General features: G+C 37.2%; 2 protein-coding genes across 4 annotated transcripts in view; both read right to left on the bottom strand.

Annotated features, from left to right (window-relative positions):
- Positions 1 to 20,854, bottom strand: part of LOC124605578 (WASH complex subunit 5) — a 194,399-nt gene extending 173,545 nt beyond the window's left edge. For 2 of the 3 annotated variants that reach the window (XM_047137357.1, XM_047137356.1), the window contains exon 1: positions 20,613 to 20,854. The gene's annotated coding sequence lies outside the window, so the exon portion shown is untranslated. Of the gene's footprint in view, positions 1 to 2,674; positions 2,814 to 20,612 lie in introns of those variants that run through there. The other variant, XM_047137355.1, reaches the window with a different exon arrangement.
- On the bottom strand, positions 2,660 to 3,493 carry LOC124606578 (F-box only protein 7-like). The gene has a single exon (XM_047138562.1). It carries the CDS (start codon positions 3,491 to 3,493, stop codon positions 2,660 to 2,662), a length of 834 nt encoding a protein of 277 aa, XP_046994518.1.
- Positions 20,855 to 21,737: the final 883 nt, after the last annotated feature.

Raw genomic sequence — 21,737 nt, 5'->3', positions numbered from 1 at the left:
CAGTGATGTCATCAAACCAGTGTCAGCCAGCCAGTAGGTGTCACCCCTGGCGGTCCTTACTAAACCGTCGGTCAGGTTGGGACTCTGTGCGACTTTAAAACAACTGTCAACCCACAAACTGTTGTTGATTCTTTTCTGTCGCCCTGCCCTGAGGATTTGATGAACCAATTAGGTCAGGGTCAAGGTAAGGGTAATCTCCAGAAGGCCTATTTGCGACTGCCTTTAAATGAAGAGTCAAAGAAGATTTTTGTGATCAACACACACAAGAAATTATTCCAGTTTCAGCGGTTACCATTCGGTAGCACTTCTGTCCCAGCTACCTTTCAAACCTTGAGCAACGGATTTTGCAAGTAACCTTCTTGTTCTAACTATTTAGATGATATAGTTGTATCTGGATGTATGCCAGAAGAACACTTAAAAAAATTCAGAGGCACTGTTTCCAGTGTTGTCCAAAGCAACACTGACATCCACCCATTCTAAGTATTCCTTCTTTCTCACTGAAATTGACTATCTTGGCCATGCGATTAATTTACATGGCATCCACCCACCACAGTCGCACTTAGTAGCTATTCATGACTTGCCTGCGCTAACTAATGTACCAGAATTGCAACTTTGGCATTCGTTTTACAATTTTCATGTTTGATATGCAGTCAGTGGACAAAGGCAGAGGCTAAGTACACAATTTTAATAAGTTACTGAGTTTCAATACGGCATATTTGCAATGTGAAAGATTTATTCTGTATACAAGTATACACTGTTGGCCCAACAAATTAAGATTGGAATAAATCAATGAAGCTGCTTGTTGCACAAAACTTCAATTAAAACAGCATAAAAATGGAAGCCTGAAATGGAGGCCTGAAGTTCACATAGATAAAATGTAAGTGGCTACCAAAAGGAATGTCTTTCCATATCATTAATCAATTTTTCATCTTCGTTTTTGAAGAAGAGGAACCCAATTTTGAAGCATCATGTGATTTTTGAATACTGAAATAAGTTTTTCTATCACACTCATCATGGATTTAAATAAATAGTAAGGAAGTCCTCAGTTACATATTTTGTATAAAAAAATAATAAATTTTATTACAGCCACATCAAATACTTCAGCATCTAACCTGATTTCTACCTATCAGTCAAGATAAGTCAATGATTACCACATGTGTAATGCTCCTATAAATAGACTATACTAATAATGATTGCACATATGGTGAACCTCAACATATTCTTACACAGCCTTATGGCAACAATCATTACACAGGCAAATGAAAATGACTGCTAAACCAAAATTGGTTTACCAATTGAAATTTATTAAGATATGTGATTACTGCTAATCCATACAAGTAAATTGGCAAACATGACCCGCTTACAAAATAAACTGGCCGACAGTATTATGAAAAGGATAGACTGCTACTCACCACATAAAGATGACACATTGAGTTGCAGACAGGCACGAAGAAAAGACTGTTACGTGTAACTTTTGGCCAAAGCCTTCTTCAGAAAGGAGACACATGCACACATTCACACAAGCAAGCACACTTCTCTCTCTCTCTCTCTCTCTCTCTCTCTCTCACACACACACACACACACACACACACACACACACACACACACACACACACACAAAATGCTACTTCCAGCCAGTCTGGCTGGAGGTAGTGGTCATGTGTATGTGGTGTGCTTTCGTGTGTAAATGTGTGCATGTTTTTCTCCTTCCTGAAGAAGGATTTAGCTGGAAGCTTATATGTAATGGTCTTTCCTTCATGCCTGTCTGAAACTCAATGTGTCATCTTTATGATGAGTAGGAGTCTATCCTTTTCTAATATCGTTGATATTGCAACCTGGACTTTCAATTGTTTAAACAAACTGAGGTGCTGAGAACCACAAGGACTTAAATCTCACCATAATCGATTTTGTGATTTAAGCATGTATGCATTTTCCTGACACCTATTGATTTTATGGTGAACCAGCTTCGTCCATACCTGTAAGCCCACACTGTATATATGAACATTCCTGAAAAACTGTTTCCCTGATTTCTCGCACATTTATTTCCATACAGACCCATAACAAAATGCATAACTGTGTTGCTCTACGCTGCTCAATTGTTATCTAGGTTTGGCAACTTAATTTAGTGTCTACATCACATATATAGTAGTAGTACTTCTGAACCAGAGGTATATCAGCAGTTTTATCTGAACCTCAAGTCACAGAATATGCTTTGTGAAAATGATGTTAAGGAGGATAATAAAGTGTTGGAATAGGTCATAACTGTGTATGTGTGGTGCATTTAGTGTCTGTTCTTTATGTTTTGATTGTATTTTAAAATTAATTACAAACTTTACAAATATTAAAAGACACAACTGTCACCAGCCTAGATATAGATATATCGTGAATTAACATTAATAAAATGGGTATATTATTTTTTCACACGAAATATAGTAGTTAACACTTCATTAAAAAATAAGTCAGACCTTTGAGACTGGTGGTTTGTCTATAAAGTTGATTTTCACGAACATCTATTTTTCTCAAAACTTTGTGTTTTGCATTCTTATGGTTCTCAGTGCATCAATTGACCACTAATTTTATTAAATCTGAACACAAAATATTACATATTTACGTGACAAGAACACACAGCACACATCCAATAACCATGCAAAACACACAATCAATAAGACAGTACCCTGAAATCTGAAAAGGCAAAAGGTCCCCTTGATGCAATCCTTTGTTGCCTCCTCTTCTGCAATTCCTTTTTCCAGTCAATGTTTTCTCGGTTGTCTACAATTAGCTCATTGTAAGCAGTTGGATAATATCTGCAAAACAATTTCTTCCACAGCCGTCGGTCAGACACAATTAAGTTGTTCATGTAGCGACATGACACCAATAAACTATAAATATCATTTAATTTGAGTTGTGAGTATATTTTATGTTTTAGGTCATCTGGAATACCCAGGAGGGAACCATTTAATACATGTACTTCATTCAAAATAATACACCTCACAGGGTACAACAGCTCTTTCTTTAATTTCTCTTTTAACTGTCTTATATTTGCATATCTGGCTAACACAGGAGTCGATGGCTGAGTCTTCCTTATAACATCAGAACAACGGAAACTCAAACCATATACTATTTTTGGGACAGTATTCGATACAATCAGATTAAGCTCCAAAATATCACCAATTAAGAAACCAACAAGTCTGCATCTATGTTCTGCAATCTGATTTAGTATAAATGTTATTTTGTATACATTAGTCTGATCATCTTTCCAAGCATTAGGGAGATTACTCGCAGTTCCACTATTTAGTGTTTCAGATTCATGGATCCCTCCACAGTCTGTTTCACATGGAGAGAATTCACTTTCCAACATCAACGTGTACAACAAAATAACAATAAGATCACTTGGACTGATCTCATGTGAATCTTGATTTAGAGACAAAATGGTTCTTTCGAGAAATTCCAGTTCTGAATGTTGCTTTCTTATATCTTCTATTGATTTATCCATTGAGCCTGAAAGAAAAACTGCATGATAATCCTGTGAAACAATTAAGGGTGAACAATTTAAAATTATTTGTAGCGATACATTTAAAATTTAACTGTCATGCTGTCGTGAAACTCTATGTCGAGCAAAATACACATCAGTATTAAAAATATGAAACAAATAATTTCACATTATGCATTTTGGAATGACGATAAATAAATATTTTAGTAACAAGTGAGTCCATGGTTACAATTAAAAAGTACATTACAGAAATGTACTTTGAGTAACCTTGGCCAAGATCAACACTTTAACTTCTCAGTTTTTTTTTTTGTCAATAATTACATATCCATTTCAGCTGAACAGTGATTTGCAAAATCACAACAGTACAACCAAAAATAGTTTTAATGTACTTCAGAGTGGACGTATGTACAGTGGAGTAAAGGAATTGAACAATCCCTCATTTAATATAAAGCAAAAAATTGAGAAACCTCATAAATTCAGAAAATAAAAAGAAATAAGAACAAACTACATAACCAACAGTTCCTACAAATTATCTCTTTATCTAAATTCAAGTACTGAAAATTTCTGTTACTTGCATAGGAATGTTCACAGTGAAATTTCACGAGAAATTGTACTGTACTGTAAACTACTCTGTTTGTACAAATGTAGGTATCCATTTTCTTTGAAACATACTCAAAAATTCATGTGAGATGTCTTTTTTGGAACCCTTGCTGGTTTGTTGAGATTGGCTAAAGCTATGCTAAGAATATACTCTAGGATTCTGCAACAGACACACGATGCAGATACTGGGATGCAATTTTGTACATCTGTTCTCTAATCATTTTTAAGAACAGGAGTATACTGAGGTCTTTTCGTGTAATGCATCAATCTACACTGCACAAGAGATCCTTGTTAAGTTGTTTCCCTATTAGTTATGTTACCTTCTCTTTTTTTGCAACGCACACATCTGCTACTGCAACATTCGTATGGGCGACTGGTGGAGGTGGTGGAGACTGCTGAACACACGGGGAGTGCAACCAGGGCACACAATTTGCAGCATCGTTACTGGGGTTGATCAGACAAAGGCTTTGTCAATTCTGTGAAGGTCTTGGCTGAAGATTTCTAGACCTGCATTATCTTATGGGCATTTGTAGGACTCCCCTTGGTAGGTCAGGGGTGCACTACACAAAGGAAGCAACTACTCAGAGTACTTGCGGAGTGCGCATGAGGGTTTTTTAGGCTAGGCACTAGTTTGAGGTGCTCTAATAAGCAATCACCAGTCGATATGCAGCAAGGGAAGTCAAACGGAGTTCAGAGTGAAGACAGTTCGACTGTGAGAATTTTATCAGTGAACTGTTGAAGTATATGTAATAAAGCTCCCAAATTTACTGCCCTCGAGGAAAGTTCTTGTGCTTGAATTACTCTTGGAATCCAGAGCTGGCTGAAACCTGAAGTGGAAAGTTCCAAGATATTTAGCGAGTCATAGAATGTATATTGGAAAGACAGGTTAGATCCTATTGGAGGAGAAGTGTTCATTGCATTTGACAAAGTACCGTCTCTATTGAAATTGAAGTTTAGTGTGACAGTCAAGGTCATCTGGTCGCGTAGAAATGGTGGAGGTGAAAAAAAGTTAACTGTTGGATGTTTTCACTGGCCACATGATTCGCTACTTTTTTTTGAAAATTGTCTTGAGCAGTTAACTTGGTATCTCACATGCAGAGTAAATATCTTAGACCCTGTAGCTAAAAATAGGCCAGACCTTATCGACAAAGTCAGTATCCTGCTAGACAGAGCAGATAAGCAGTTATTAGCATCTCATTTAGGTAGTGAATTGTCATCACTTAGTTCCAGTAAGATAGATATAGAGGACTATGGGCAAAGTTTAAGCAGACTGTAAATCATGGTCTGGAGAGTTATGTAAATAGTAAGTAGATAAAGGAAGCAGAAGCTGTTGCACTCTCGGTTCAAAGGGGAATGCACAAATGTCGACATGTGAAGTTTAGCACAGATTCGTGCATCTGTGAAAAGATCTATGCGTGAAGCATACAACAATTACCACCGTCACGCCTTAACAAAAGATCTGGCAGAGAACCTGAGAAAATCCTGGTCTTATGTAAAATTGCTGAGTGGGTCCAAGGCTACCAATCAGTCTCTTGTTAAACAGTCTGGTGTGGCAGTTGAAAAAAGCAAAACGAAAGGCCAAGTTCCGGGAGAATCGTACAAACATACCATCAGTTGACCATTGGACAGACTCCCATACGGACGACATAGTTATAAGCATACCTGGCATGGAGAAACAGCTGGAAGATTTTAAAGCAAATAAATCACCAGGTCTGGAAGAAATCCCAGTTCAATTTTACAAAGAGTACCCTATGGCACTGGCCCCTTACCTAGGTTGCATTTATCATGAGTCTCTTGTCCAGCTCAGAGTCCCAAGTGACTGGATAAAAGAGCAGGTGACTCCAGTATACAAGAAGGGTAAAAGAATGAACCCGTACAATTACAGACCAATATCTCTAACTTCTGTCTCCTGCAGAATCCTTGAACATATTCTCAGTTCAAATATAATAAACTTTCTTGAGACTGAGTAGTTTATGTCCACGAATCAGCATGGTTTTAGAAAGCATCTCTCATGCAAAACTGAGCTTGTCCTTTTCTCACATGATATACTGAGAACTACGGATGAAGGACAATGGGAAAATTCCACATTTCTGGATTTCCAGAAAGCATTTGACATGGTGCCTCATTGTAGGCTGTTAATGAAGATACAAGCATATGGAATAAGTCAAAGATATGTGAGTGGCTCAAAGACTTCTTAAATAATAGAACTCAGCATCTTGTCCTCGACGGCGAGTGTTCATCAGAGACAAGGGTATCGTTAGGAGCACCCCAGGGAAGTTTGACGGGACCACAGTTGTTCTCTATATGCATAAACGATTTGGCGGACAGTGTGGGCAGCAATCTGCAGTTGTTTGCTGATCATGATGTGGTTATGATAAGATGTTGAAGTTGATGAACTGTAGGAAGATTCAAGTCAACTTACACAAAATTTCCAGTTGGTGTGATGAATGGTAACTAGCCCTAAAAGTGGAGAAATGTAAGTTAATGCAGATAAGTAGAAAGATCAAACCTGTAATGTTTGGATACATAATTATTAGTGTCCTGCTTGACACAGTTAAGTCATTTAACTATCTGGGCATAATGGTGCAAAGCGATATAAGGTGGAACAAGCATGTGAGAACTGTGGTAGAGAAGGCAATAGGTAGGCTTCGGCTTATTGGGAGAATTTTAGGAAAGAGTGGTTCACCTGTAAAGGAGACCACATATAGGATGCTGGTACGACCTATTCTTGAGTACACTTCAAGTGTCTGGGACCCATGCCAGGTCAGACTGAAGGAAGACATTGAGGTAATTCAGAGGCGAGCTGCTAGATTTGTTACCGGTAGGTTTGAACAACATGTAAGAGTTATGGAGATGCTACATGAACTCAAATAGGAATCCCTGGAGGGAAGGCGGCGTTCTTTTCGAGAAACACTGTTAAGAAAATTTAGAGAACTGGCATTTGAAGCTGACTGCTGAACGATACTACAGCAGCCAAAATACATTGCGCATAAGGACCATAAAGATAAGATACGAGAACTCAAGGCTCATACGGAGGTATATAGACAGTTGTTTTACCCTCACTCTATCTGCAGTGGAACAGGAAAGGAAATGTCAAATAGTTGTACAAGGTACCCTCCGCCATGCACAGTACTGTTGCCTGTGGAGTATCTATGTAGATGTGGATTCTTCTAATATTTCAATCAAACCAAAATGGATCTTTGTTCCCTCATATTATCTTTCTCACACATTTAAGAGTGAAGTTTATGACATGTTTAAGCTTCAATCCCGACTCTTCTATTTTGTCATATTTTAATGAACTGTTCTCATTCCAACTCACATTTGAACATTCCACACTCACTTCAGCCATTAACACGGAACTTTTAGTTTCCTGACTGAGTTTTACTTTCACACATACATCTCATACTTCTGAGAGGCCAGATGTCACTATAAATTGCTCATACTTGTCACGCAATGTTCAGTTCCTCAGTTGTTATCTTTAGAGGTTTTTGTTGCTTCAGTTGTGTCGTGTTATTGAGTGTGCATATGACTTTCTGTAGCTGCTTTATTGTGATTATTGAGATGATACTTTTTGATTTAGAAACAAAAAAGTGCAAAACATTTTAAAATTTAAAAAAATGCATATTATCATGGAAACGGACATAGTAATTTGCAGGGGAATGCTAATAACTGTAACCACACACCAAGTTCTTCAATGAAAAAAGTGAAAAGCAATTTCAGTACTTTATAATCTACAGAAAACAGAGGAAATGTTATTTGTAATATAGATTTAATGTTTAAGGAAGTAAAAAGATGTCTTTGTTGTGTGTATGATGGACACTGTTTTCTTAGGCTTCGGCTATAAAGTAAAAATCACATGTGAAAAGTGTAGAAGCAATAGAGCTTTCCAAAACAGCACAATGATTGTAGATAAGAAATGGGTGTATGAGATCAACAAACAAAATGTTAACACTTTAGAGGTGCTTAGGATAAGGTTTATCAACATCAGGATATTTTGATTTTTGAGTTGTTGTGGTTTTATTTTTCGTAGTTGAAGGTGTTGGTTTTTTTGGTATCAGTAGTTGTGGTTGACCTATATGGGTCAAGGGAAATGTCCAATTCCAATTTTTGTAGTTTTAGCTGTAGGTATTGGTGTTTGATATTGTCAGCTGTGGCTGATCTATATAGATAAGGGAAATGTTCCTTTACAATTTTCGTAGTTTTAATTGTAGGTGTTGGTGTTTTGGTATTGTCAGCTGTGGCTGACCTATACAGGTCAAGTGAATTGTCTGATTCCTGTAGACTTTTGTTGGTTTTGTGGAATGTTGTAATTTTGTTGGGTTTTTTTTATCATCATTTTGCGTGTTTTGGGATAGCGGTGCAATTATTTTTTACTGTTATATTTAGCTTGCCCCACCCTAACACCCGCCCCCCCCTCCCCAATTTCCGCAGTTTTTCTGTTAGTTTGATGGTATTTTTGGAGGGAGATGTTATTGATTTATTTATATGTATTTTCATGTTTGTTGCCATGTGTATGTACTGACATAATAGGCACCATATTAGAGCTGCTTAGAATAGGCATTCCCTCCCAGGGGACATCGCCTTATCTAGGCACCTTCAGTGCTGGGCAGGAGTGTTTGCGCGCTCTGACAAAGTCCAGAGCTGTGCCGGCAGTAGTGTAGCTACTGGCCGGGCCACACAAGCCAGATTGGTCTTGATGGAGGGGTCAGACAAAGTGTGTCACACAACACAGGGCAGGGGTGGGGGGTCTCTATAGGCGTAGGGCAGCCAACCCTCCTAGATGAGTAACCCTAAAAAAAATCCAGGTCCTCACAAGTTGGGGGTTGGGCGTGTGGCTAACAACTCCACCCCATAAAAAAGTGCTGTTGCAGATACTATACACGTGCCTCAGAACGGAAAGGATTGCCTGTTGCTGACCCGGCAAGAAACACAGTTAAAGAGAAGGAACACGGATATTCAGATAGCTACATGGAATGTGAGGACACTCAAGAGGCCTGGAAAGCTACAAGAAACTGGGAATGAACTAGATAAGTATCAAGTGAAAATAGCAGCAATACAAGAAACTGGATGGAAAGGGCAAGGAATGATAGCATTGGAGGAACATTTAATGATGTACAATGGTGGAGATACAGCATTTTATGGTACTGGTTTCCTTCTACATATTTCTATGAAGGCTAATGTAATTGGTTTTATGCCAATAAGTGACGAAATGTGTTCTCTAAGGATAAGGGCAAAATTTTTTAACGTTGCAACAGTGAATGTCTACGCCCCTATGGAGGAGGCAGATGAAGAAGCAAAGGATATATTTTATGCCAAATTGGAAGAAGAAATTGGTAAAATTCAAAGGCACGATGTGAAAATAATACTTGGAGACCTAAATGCAAAAATAGGGAAAGAAGAGACGTATAGAAGTATAATAGGAAAGGAAAGCCTACACAGTGACAGTAATGATAATGGGCTCAGACTGATAGACTTCACCAGTCAGAACAACATGATGATAAAAAGCACCTATCACCCAAGGAAAGATATTAAGAAATGTACATGGGTATCACACGATGAAAACACAAGAAACCAAACAGCTCACGTACTCATAGACAAAAGGCATGCAACAGATATTATGGAAGTTAGCAGCTGCTGAGGTTCAGATGGAGACACAGGGCACTACTTAGTACGAATGAGATACAGGCAGAAGATGGATTTGGTAAGAAACCAAAAGACTAATATAAGAATGAAACACAATATACAAAGACCCCAAATGAAGGAAACACAGGAAGAATATAGGAAAAAAACTAGAAGAGATACTGGAAGCAAGGAGAAACACAGGGAATGGAGATAATGTGGTAACCAAATGAGAGTCGTTGAAAACTGCCATTAGCGAGGCTGCAGAAGAGATACTGAGGAGGGAACAAAGCAAAAGGGTGGTTAAGTGGTTCGGTGTGGAATGCTTAACGGTAATACACGAGAGAAATGAAACGAGACAGAGAATGTTGCAAAGGAACACAAGGTTAGCAGCAGAAGAATACAGAGAAAAGAGGTAAAAGAGCGGATAAGCTTCGTAGGGTAAAGAAAAGGCAGCATGAAAGGAGAAGGATAGAGCAGCTGGATGAAATGGAAGACAATACAGAGATCAGAAGGTTCTATGAAAGAACAAGAGATTTGAAGAAATGTTTCCACCTGCGAGCAGTTTTCTATAAGCATAAGGATGGAAATCTAATTGGAGATAAAAGTAAAGTCCTAGAAAGGTGGCAAAAGTATTTTACCGAACTGTTTGATGGGAAAGAAGGGGATAAAGAAGAAGGAACTGTGATTGAGAATGAAAGGGAACAGGACTCAGAATTGGAATCAGAGTTAGAGGTAGAGGATCGGAAAGAGGAAGTAGTACCAGAGCTAGAGGAAGTGAAGAATGCTATCAAGAGCCTAAAAAATAATAAAGCAGCAGGAGAAGATGGCATAGAGGCTGAATTATTAAAATATGGGGGGAAGAAAATGGAGGAGGCAGTCCATGAATTGATAAAGGAAATATGGATAAAGGAGGTAATGCCTAAGAATTGGAACATGTGAATTATCTGTCCATTACATAAAAAAGGCGACAAGTCAGAATGCAGCAATTATCGTGGAATCACTCTCTTGGATGTAACATATAAGATATTTAGTAAAATTTTAGCACCCAGACTAGAAGGGATGATAGAAGGGATATTGGGGGACTATCAGGCTGGATTTAGGAGGAACAGATCCACGATGGATCAGATATTTTTATTAAGACAAGTGCTAGAGAAGTTTTATGAGTATGACAAGCAACTACAGCAATTGTACATTCATTTTAAGCAAGCGTACAACAGCCTACACAGGAAGAAAATTATACAGATCACGAAAGAATTTAGAATCTGACTTAAACTGGTCAATTTAACAGAAATGACAATGAAAGCAACAGTGTGTAAAGTAAGAACAGAGCAAGAACTGTCTGGTGAATTCCAAGTACGGACGGGGCTACGACAGGGAGATGTGATCTCTACAATGCTATTTAATTGAGTTTTAGAAAAGGTGATGCGGCAAATGCCGATAAACCCAGGAGGAACAATACTTAATCAGCAAGTTCAAGTGGTAGCATATGCGGATGACATAGCATTAATGGCAAGGAATGTAAGGGCACTAAAGTGGAACTACGATGCGTTAGAGGAAGCAGCAAGAGAAGTAGGTTTAGAAGTAAACGTAAACAAAACAAAGTATATAGTGATGGGCGACCCCAATATAAATGGACAATGGAATTCTGTGAAAGTGTGAAAACGTTTAAATATTCAGGTTCTGTAATAATGGAGAACAATAAAGTAGCAGTAGAAATTCAAGAAAGGATAGCGAGTTGAAATCGTTGCTATTTTGCCTTGCAGAATGTATTTAATTCCAGGAATGTTAGTAGGAATACAAAAATCAAAATATACATGACCATATTACGACCTATAGTAACATATGGATCAGAAGGCTGGGTATTGACATTCAAGGAGGAGAACTGGTTACTGAGATGCGAAAGAAAGATACTGAGGAGGATTTTTGGAGCAGTGAGAGAGGAAGATGACTGGAAAGTAAGGACAAATGTAGAACTACAAACACATTTTGGACAGATGGATATTGTTGTTAAAATTAAGCAAGGAAGATTAAGATGGGCAGGACACGTACAGAGAAAGCCAAAAAATCAGAGTGTCAAGAAAGTTTTCATGGGAAAAGCTGACGGGAAAAGGTGGCTGCACGATATGGAAGAAGATCTAAAGGTGATGGGAATAAGAAATTGGAGAAGGAAGGCGATGGACAGAGAAGAATGGAGGCAGGTGATACACGAGGCCAAGGTTCTTCGAGGATTGTAGAGCCAACCAAGAAGAAGAAGAATAGGCATTTCCACCACATTGATAATGTCATGGGTCAAAGCAGATTAGATTAGACTAGTACTTGTTCCATAGATCATGAATACGACGCTTCATAGTGATGTGGAATGTGTCAGGTGGTTTCACACACTTCTGTAATCCCTTAAATTATTCAAACTTCAAAGCTGATTTTCTGAGTCTGTATATTTATAAAATGGATTCCCCAATAAGTTTTCATCTTATGCATTAATCCTGTTAATTTTCAGATGATACACCAATTATAGCTATGAAACCCACTGAGAATAATCGCAAAATGTTTATTAAACCATGAAATTCAACATTACTGCGGGGTAAAATTTTAATTGTTAATTGTGGCATTTACAGAGCACTACACTATGTGATCAAAAATATCCGGACACATGGTTGAAAATGACTTACAAGTTCATGGCGCCCTCCATCGGTAATGCTGGAATTCAATATGGTGTTGGCCCACCCTTGGCCTTGATGACAGCTTCCCCTCACACAGGCACACGTTCAATCAGGTGCTGGAAGGTTTCTTGGGGAATGGCAGCCCATTCTTCCTGGAGTGCTGCACTGAGGAGAGGTATCGATGTTGGTCGGTGAGGCCTGGCATGAAGTCGGTGTTCCAAGACATCCCACAGGTCACAGGTGTGCTATGGATTCAGGTCAAGACTTTGTGCAGGCCAGGCCATTACAGGGATGTTATTGTCATGTAACCACTCCACCACAGGCCATGTGTTATGAACATGTACTTGATCATGTTGAAAGATGAAATCGCCATCCCCGAATTTCTCTTCAACAGGGGGAAGCAAGAAGGTGCTTAAAACATCAATGTAGGCCTATGCTGTGATAGTGCCACACAAAACAACAAGGGGTGGAAGCCCTTCCACGAAAAACACAACTACACCATAACACCACCGCCTCTGAATTTTACTGTTGGCACTACACATGCTGGCAGATGATATTCATCGGGTATTTGCCATATCCACACCCTGCTATCGGATTGCCACATTGTGTACCGTGATTCATCACTCCACACAGTGTTATTTTCCTGTTCAATCGTCCGATGTTTATGCTCCTTACAGCAAGTGAGGTGTCATTTGGCATTTTCTGGCCTATTGTGTGGCTTATGAGCATACACTCAACCATGAAATCCAAGTTTTCTCACCTCCCACCTGACTGTCATGGTACTTGCTGTGGATCCTGATGCAGTTTGGAATTCCCGTGTGATGGTCTGGATAGATGTCTGCCTATTACACATTATGACCCTCTTCAACTGTTGGCAGTCTCTGTCAGTCAACAGACAAGGTTGGCCTGTTCACTTTTGTGCTGTAGGGTCAATCCAAATGTAGTGGTCCAATAAAAATTAAGTTGGTCGCTTGACCATTTTTAAATATTTTAATTTTTTTATATGTGATTACCCTATATTTGTGAAGTTCAAAACAGTTGTTAGAAAAATTTTACCTTTCACCTTTACGGAATGGCGGCCATTTTAGTTTGTAAACGTGTGACGATGTTTCAGTTTAGTGACGTTAGCACAAATGTGAATATCTCTGCACTGGGTTAAGTTACAACATTGCAATTGACATGATTGTTTTTAGAAAAGAGTCCTCTACAACATTGTCTATTACACAAAATACCCTAAATTAAAACATAACTGGTCAAAACGACCTCCATAGTTTGGTAACCAAATTTTCAAAAATCCACTTTTTAGGCCCAAAAATAACAAACAAGGAGTAATTTATGAGAGTCTATTTTTTTCCTATAGTTAGATATCATACACTACTAGTCTCATATACAGCAAGAACACTTACAAATGTTTCCTTAATTCTTTATGAAGTTTTGAAATTTGAAAATTTTCATTTTTTGTAAAGTATGGGGTTAGTTATCTCAGGTGGGGCTGAATAAAATGGCCCTGAGCACTATGGGACTTAACATCTGAGGTTATCAGTCCCCTAGAACTTAGAACTACTTAAACCTAACTAACCTAAGGACATCACACACATCCATGCCTGAGGCAGGATTCGAACCTGCGACCATAGCGGTCGCGCGGTTCCAGACTGAAGTGCCTAGAACCACTTGGCCACACCGGCCGGTGGGACTGAATATACAAATATGATTTTTGCACAGTTTGTACACCTATATGATAGCAACCTACTGTAAAAATTTCAACATTGATATCCGACTGTGAACAAAGATATGAATTTTTGAAAATGAGGAGATACTTCACATTACTCTACAACTGATCTTATGGCTGTAGCCTATTCATATGTGATATTGGCAGGACATAATCAATTATTATTGAAGTAAGGTACTGAATTATACACAAAAAGTGGAAGCATTTCTGAAAGTAACATTTATATTATTTTGACATAGGCTACTATAAATAAATATTTTCAGTTAACATCCTTTGAGATGCGAGTGTTCCTAAAACTGGTGGTGAATGTTAAGAATACTTATTTCTTCAGACAGCTTCTTTGATATAGAATAAGACCTCTCAGTTGCTGTGGTAAGTTCAAGCACTGAAAGTTTCCTTAAAACATTTTTCATTGGTATCCAAACTTTATCACTCGTAGATTTCTTGAACGACGTTCTTGGACCAGCATGGTAATAAAAATGCACAAAAACATCATTGATCTCCAAACTTATTCTTTCAACCTCTGCAAGCCACCACTGTCCATCATTCGCACATGCCGCTATGTCATTCAACGTTAAAGACAGAGATGTGATTTTACTGACACAATGAACCCCATAAATTTCGGTTTCTCGTGTTACGGTACATAGCATCAAACTAAGTTTTCTGCAATGTCAAGGAATTTGTGAAAATGCCTTCTTCCGTTTATAGCTATACAGTTTTCAAACCTGGTTTGAGGTGTTGTTTTCATATGCAGAACCACTTCTTCTTTCTTGATCAGAAAATATGTAATGCCTTTAATATTATCCTTGCAAAAGACTTATATATCCTGTACTGTGAGCATTTGGTCTGTAGTTGGCCTTTGTAGGCTGGTTTTATTTACTTCATGTTTTGTTGTACCTCCTATTCCATTACATGCATTTTTACCATGGCAAGATGCAAAAAGTGCCATTCAGCCTCCAACCCAAAGTCTACTTTGTGGGTGCACAAATTTGAAAAATTCTTTTTGTTCTTATACTGACTACCACTTCCATCTGAAAAGTATACCAGCTTCTCAACCTAGGGAAAATTTTCTTTTATGTAATTTATTACATACTTTTGAAACACGTGTACAGCCAAAGTGTTGTGCTCCAAGTAGTTGCTTAGATTGCAAATTTAAGAACTGCAAACTTCATCTTTCTCATTTTTAAAGTAGAGAATAAATGGATGCACTGTTGCCTGGTCATTGGCCCAGTAGTACCCTTGTATTGCATTCTCAATCACAAATGTAAAATTTTCCGCAAAATCAGCTAGCACTTTGCACTCAGTTTCATGAAGTTGTGCTTTTTTGTCCTTTAAAAACTTACTTTGGATTTAGAAACATAGTGGTGACTTTTGAGGTTTTGTTAAGTTATCAATTAAAGATTCCAAGTACTCTTCCTGAGATTTAACCACTGTTATCATTTCTGCCCTGTCAGTTGTGACCCACTATTTGAAGGTAATACTGTCTGGCATTTCCTCATCATATTCGTGAAACAGTTCAATAATGTTTTCCTTACCAGGGCATTTATTACACAAACTCATCATGCAGTCATAACTGTTAGTGTCACAAACCATTAAATCTAGTAACTGTTTGTAGTTACGATCACTGAGTTATGCACCCGCAATCATCAGTTTGACATTTTGATGATATAAACAAACACATACGGAGTGTGCCCCTGAGGATCCAGCCAAAATACACCACTTCAGACAGAGGTCACAAAATTTTGACCTTCCAATTTTGCATTCAGGATGAGAATTTTTGAAAGCTACATAAAGTTCATTTCAATTTGACAGCATTGGTCATTTCTGCTTTGTTACTTTAACTCCATTTATAACAACTCTTTTGCTATCTTTGCAACCTGGGCACATTCTACTATTTTCATAATCTTCAAAAAAATTGCTGCATCTTTTTAATTGTTTCGGTTGTAACAGCCAATAAACTAGCAAATGTTTGAATGATGGATTTAATGAAAGCAGATGTAAGTATTAAACCTGTAAATATTAGAAGTTTAAATTTAATTCATGTACATAATTTTACTGTTTACTGACTGAGGATGATTAAAATTAATGAAACTCAAGTTATTCTTATTACATTTTTGTAATGTGTTTGTCTGACATATTCCACACCCAGGATGAATCCCTCTTTTTATGGGTCTATGGAATGAATAAATCTAATCTTCACTTATACCTACTCCTTTCTTCTTTCCTAAAACTGGAAGAATTCCTTTCTCTTTCACTAATTTTCGGGTTAGTTTAACCAAACAATGAGAAACATTGAATTCATGAACTATTTTTTCTCTTGACCATGAGTCAGGGAGCAAACTTAAAATTTTAACTTTTTCCTCTTTAGATGTCATTGAACATTTAATTTTAATTTCTCTATTAAGCTCAAATATTCAGTGTCAGATGATGCTGGTGGTAGGTTTCCTTCTTCTTTAGAAATAATGTTGGTACAGTATCTGTATTATTAAAGCACGATTCCAAGTCTTTTCTAATTTTGTCTGAAAATTGTTGAACCTTATTTTCAATAGCTGCTTTTCTTTTTCTGTTACTTAATTTTATTATTTTCAATGCAGGAGATACATCAACTTAGAACAAGCAAAATCCAATATGCTAACAGGTTCCTCAGTAGGAATATAGGTGTCATTAACAAGGTTACATGATTCTGGCTCTGGATTTTCACAACAAATAGTTTTGAGTAAGAATTTGGGCACAGAGAATTTCCAGGAATCACATTACGTTTCACTTGAGAAGCTGTTTCACTCTCACATAACAAGGAAAAATGTTCAAGTTTTATTTCCCTCAAACCTTTAGTAATAGGCTTTTTATGAACTTTAAGTAGATCACAGCACTTACTTCCAAAAATGTGATTGTACTTCAGAATATATTTCTTCTCATGATACTCACACACTGATGTTACAGAAGAACTTACTCGGAATTTAAACAAAGTTTGTCGAACTTCATCAAAGTCACTGACATTTTTCAAGTTTTTTGAAACTGAACCGTAAACTGTTTTGTGACTCACTTCACTTGCTATCCATCCAACAGAGCACTGTTCATCCATGTTATTGCATTCCAGTTAATCTCTCAAAATTAATTACAAATTACACACAGAACAAAGCACTTTAACAGAGGTTTCAGAACATACTGACTATAACAACGCCACACCCAGCAATACTGTACTTCCACAATGCCACATCCAGCAATAATGTACTTCTTTATTGACAATAAACCTAAACGTACATGGGTATTTTTATTACCATAGAACAAAAGCAAAAGCTCCTATTGTTTAATATTGCATTATTAAAAATAAATAAACTAGATGAATATTGGGTGATGGTGTTAACTAAATATGTCACAATTAAATTTTATTACAAAGAAACAATAAACCACTTAAATAGGCAACAGCCCTAAGATCAGTTGTAGAGTAATGTGAATTATATCCGCATTTTCAAAAATTCATATCTTTGTTCACAGTCAGTTATTAATGTTGAAATTTTTACAGTACATTGCTATCATATAGGTGTACAAACTGTGCAAAAATCATATTTTTACATTCAGTCCCACCTGATATAACCAACCCCAAACTTTACAAAAAAATGAAAATTTTCAAATTTCAAAAATTCATAAAAAATTAAGAAAATATTTCTAAGTATTCTTGCTCTATATGAGGCTAGTACTGTATGTTATCTAACTATAGGAAAAAAATAGACTCTCATAAATCACACCTTGTTTGCTATTTTTGGGCCTAAAAAGTGGATTTTTGAGAATTTGGATACGCAACTTTGGAGGACATTTTCAGCATTTATTTTTGAATTTAGGGTATTTTGTGTAATAGACAATGTTGTAGAGGACACTTTTCTAAAAACAATCATGTCAATTGCAATGTTGTAACTTAACCCAGTGCAGAGATATCAAAATTTTCGCTAATGTCTCCAGACTGAAAAATCGTCGCGGGCCTACAAATAAAAATGGCCACCATCCAGTAAAGGTGCAAGATAAATTATTTTAAAAAACTGTTTTGAACTTCTCAAATATAGGGCAATCACATATAAAAAAATTAAAATATTTAAAAATGGTCAAGCGACCATCACTGGACCACTTCATATGGATTTACCCTGTACATGTCCCTTCACGTTTCCATTTCACTATCACTATCACTATCACATTAGGATGTTTACGAGCATGGAAATCTCATGTACAGACATATCGCATAAGTGACACACAATCCCTGACCACATTCAAAGTCTGCGAGTTCTGCGGAGCGCCTCATTCTGCTCTCTCACGATGTCTAATGACTACTGAGGTCGCTGATACGGAGTACCTGGCAGCACACTGCACCTAATTTGAAAAACATATGAATTTGGGGGTGTTGAGATACTTTTCATCACATAGTGTATGTATGTAAAATAAGGGAAAGGCAACCACTCATCTACAGTGGACAAAACAGCACTCACACTAGCTTTGAGCACTAGTTCTTATCCTAACAATAGAATACACACTCACCACACAACCACAATGGTACCAAAACGTAGGCTCCTGTGGCTACGCAAGGCTTTCCATCACCACAGGAGTGTGCGTTTGGGTATCTGTGTGGTTCTGTGTCTGACTGTGTGTGTTATTGCTATAAATGATCTAGTGCAACTTAGTGCAAATCAGTTAATTATTCAATTGTGTGCGCTCCCCAATACCGATACGTATATTTTTTCACAGAATAAACTCGTGTAATTACCTTAAATTATATTTTTTTGAAGAACAAAAATTAGACTGTACCTAACTGTAGTGTGCTATAACTCTATCTGCCCCTTATGCATTCCTTAATTTAGAACAGTACTAGAATACCACACAATCACAAACAGGAGTATTACCTATGAAGAATATTACAAAAGTTCTCCCTTCTAAACAATTTCTGTAACCTATATGCATACAACTATACGTAATCCACTAGCTTCTACAGTAAATGTATGTCAGACGGTGCACAGTAAATCATGCCTTCCATTCAATTCTAGTATAACCGTCATGGCCATTATGTGACATGTGGGTCTAGTGTAGCAGGGGATACAACCCGTCAGCTTTGGACAATGACGTCACAAGTCGCCAGAGAGCAGTTTACCATTTTCGCTTTTGCAGTTATGTTTCAGTTTCGTTTTTTTACTGATTGCTTAATAAAGTGGATCTGTTTATTCTATCTCGTGATTTTTTTTTTTTTAAAGCAAAAAAACACTTAACAGCTACTGAAGCGAGCTACAACACTAAGAAGAATCGCTTCTCGTTTGGCGACTTGTGACGTCATTGTCCAAAGCCGACGGGTTGTATCCCCTGCTACACTAGTCCCTGACATGTATGTGGAATGAACAAATATTTTTTCCGATTTGTTTCAGAAAGCCCCATCACAATTTTGAGATTAAGCCATACAATAGCTCAATTTTTATTATACCATTTCACACTTAATGTGGCTGTGATTTTCTTGCACTGAATAAAAATTTCTATGAAAAACAACATAGTTCACATCTGAATCTTCTTGTACCTTATGGTAACATACATCGATAGCTGCAGAGTGAGGGAGTAAAGGGTGTTACATTATTATGTGCTAACAGGTCATGAGCAGATTCCTTGCGACAAATACAGGGAAACATTCGCACAGCATGGTGTAAAGTGATTTCCAAATGGATGTGTAATTTAATGATAAATTAGAAGCAGATTGTGATAAAGCGAAGAAATTTAGGAAGCTCAAACATATTCGGGATACATAATCGTAAAGCAAAGGGTTACAAAGGCTAAAGCACTTGACGTATTAAACATCGAATCGCTTCCTGAATATGATTAGAATATGTAGCCCTCAAGTTGAAGCAAGTTTACATGATGTGTTACGAAGGAGTGTGGAGAAAGAAATTTTAAAATTTGTCACTCATAATATTTTGGGCGGGAAGGAAATACGTGGTTACGGATTGAGTTCAGCTGTCCAGCCCAATCTGCCGTTTCTCGGTTAAAAAGGAGATATGGAGATTTTTCCGTGAAAAATATCAATTTCTAATACATTGCGATCAACAGATTCCTACAAAAATAGGCTGGTATAGTGTTACACATACCCAAGTAATCCTTATAATTTTATGTGAATTAATCGACAGAGTGCCCATGAAACATGCAATTCTGGGCGTACTAGGAGAAATTCAAAACACAAAAAAACCTATAGAACCGGTAGATGATCTAGTCCAAGTTAGTCGTCTAGTGTGGATTTAACCGGAAAGACCTTTAAATCCGCAAGTAATACTTGGTTCTAATTTTCGACATTTAGAAACAAATTAACTCTCAGCTACTCTTGAATTAATGCAAACTGTTTTAACGTAATGACAACAGAAAGCAAAGAAACTAACTCATTAATGTAAAATTCCGCCACACATACAGAACAAGCCGGTCGGCATATCATTTATCCATTTAACAAATTGTTTCCCTCTCTTAACCCATCCATCAAATATTCATATTCGCAACTCACCATTCGCCTACGATAATATTTAATGTTGTCTGGAGTGTGACTTCCTTTCTGCTCGTTTTTGTTTGGTGCATTCATTAATCACATTGTAAGTGTACAAAACGATGACTAAACTGTAATTATCATTGTCATAATTTCGGAAAATTTTATTTCATCTGTCACAAAACTCCAGTGCATGAAACATAAATACTGCATAAACATACAAACACGGAAAAGAATATATTTTGCTGTCACATGTCAACTAAATAAACAAACGTGAAATTCATATCGAACGAGAACTTGATCGACTTGTATGTATCGATATTCTGGAGGAAGCGATAGAGAGAGCGTATAGCGATTACTTATATTTTATTTTATTCATTTCTTGTTCCTTGGATCTGTTCCTTGGAACTGCATTACTCAGATATAGAACATGTCACATGTAACAACTACTTGCTGTATAGTTACCAAATATGACGAAGAAGAGAAATCGATGGCGTATACTGGGTATAAAGTAATACATGATCCACGCATCTTAGCAAACTACGTAAACGAGCATTTTTTAAGTATTGCAGAGAAGTTACAGCAAACATTCCGCCAAGCAAATATAACACCTGTAAATAATGTTGCACTAAATACAATGATGTTACTTCCAACCACAGAGAATGAAGTCAGTAAAACAATTCAAAAATTAAGAAATAAAAAGTCAGTAGGCTTACATGAAGTACCAACGTGTGTACCGAAACAATTCACAGGGATTATACAAGGCCACTTAATATATATAATAAATGAATCCTTCACATCAGGGATATTTCCAAAGCAGTTCAAACAGGCAGGAATTGTACCTTTGCTTAAAAAAGGTAATGCAGAAGACATAGAAAATTACTGTCCCATTTCTGTGTTGTCAGCATTCTCAAAAATAATAGAAGTTATTATGACAGACAGAATAATGAATTATACGAATCAATACAATCTGTTGAGCGAATCACAGTTTGGTTTCCAAAGTGGCAAAAATACGGAGTCAGCCATAGTAGAATTTACATAAGTTGTACTTGATGCTCTTGATAGAGATGAATGTGTCACAGGCATATTTTTGGATATTTCTAAGGTGGTTGAAACAGTCTACCACAAGATTCTATTAAATAAATT

This window comes from Schistocerca americana, chromosome 3 (genome assembly GCF_021461395.2).
Source record: "Schistocerca americana isolate TAMUIC-IGC-003095 chromosome 3, iqSchAmer2.1, whole genome shotgun sequence".
Taxonomy (NCBI): Eukaryota; Metazoa; Arthropoda; class Insecta; order Orthoptera; family Acrididae; genus Schistocerca; species Schistocerca americana.
Note: the sequence above shows the minus strand (reverse complement) of the source record. Positions and strands in the feature narration are given on the sequence as shown.

Coding starts and splice junctions, on each gene's coding strand:
- LOC124606578 (XM_047138562.1), bottom strand. CDS start 3,493: ATGGATAAATCAATAGAAGATATAAGAAAGCAACATTCAGAACTGGAA.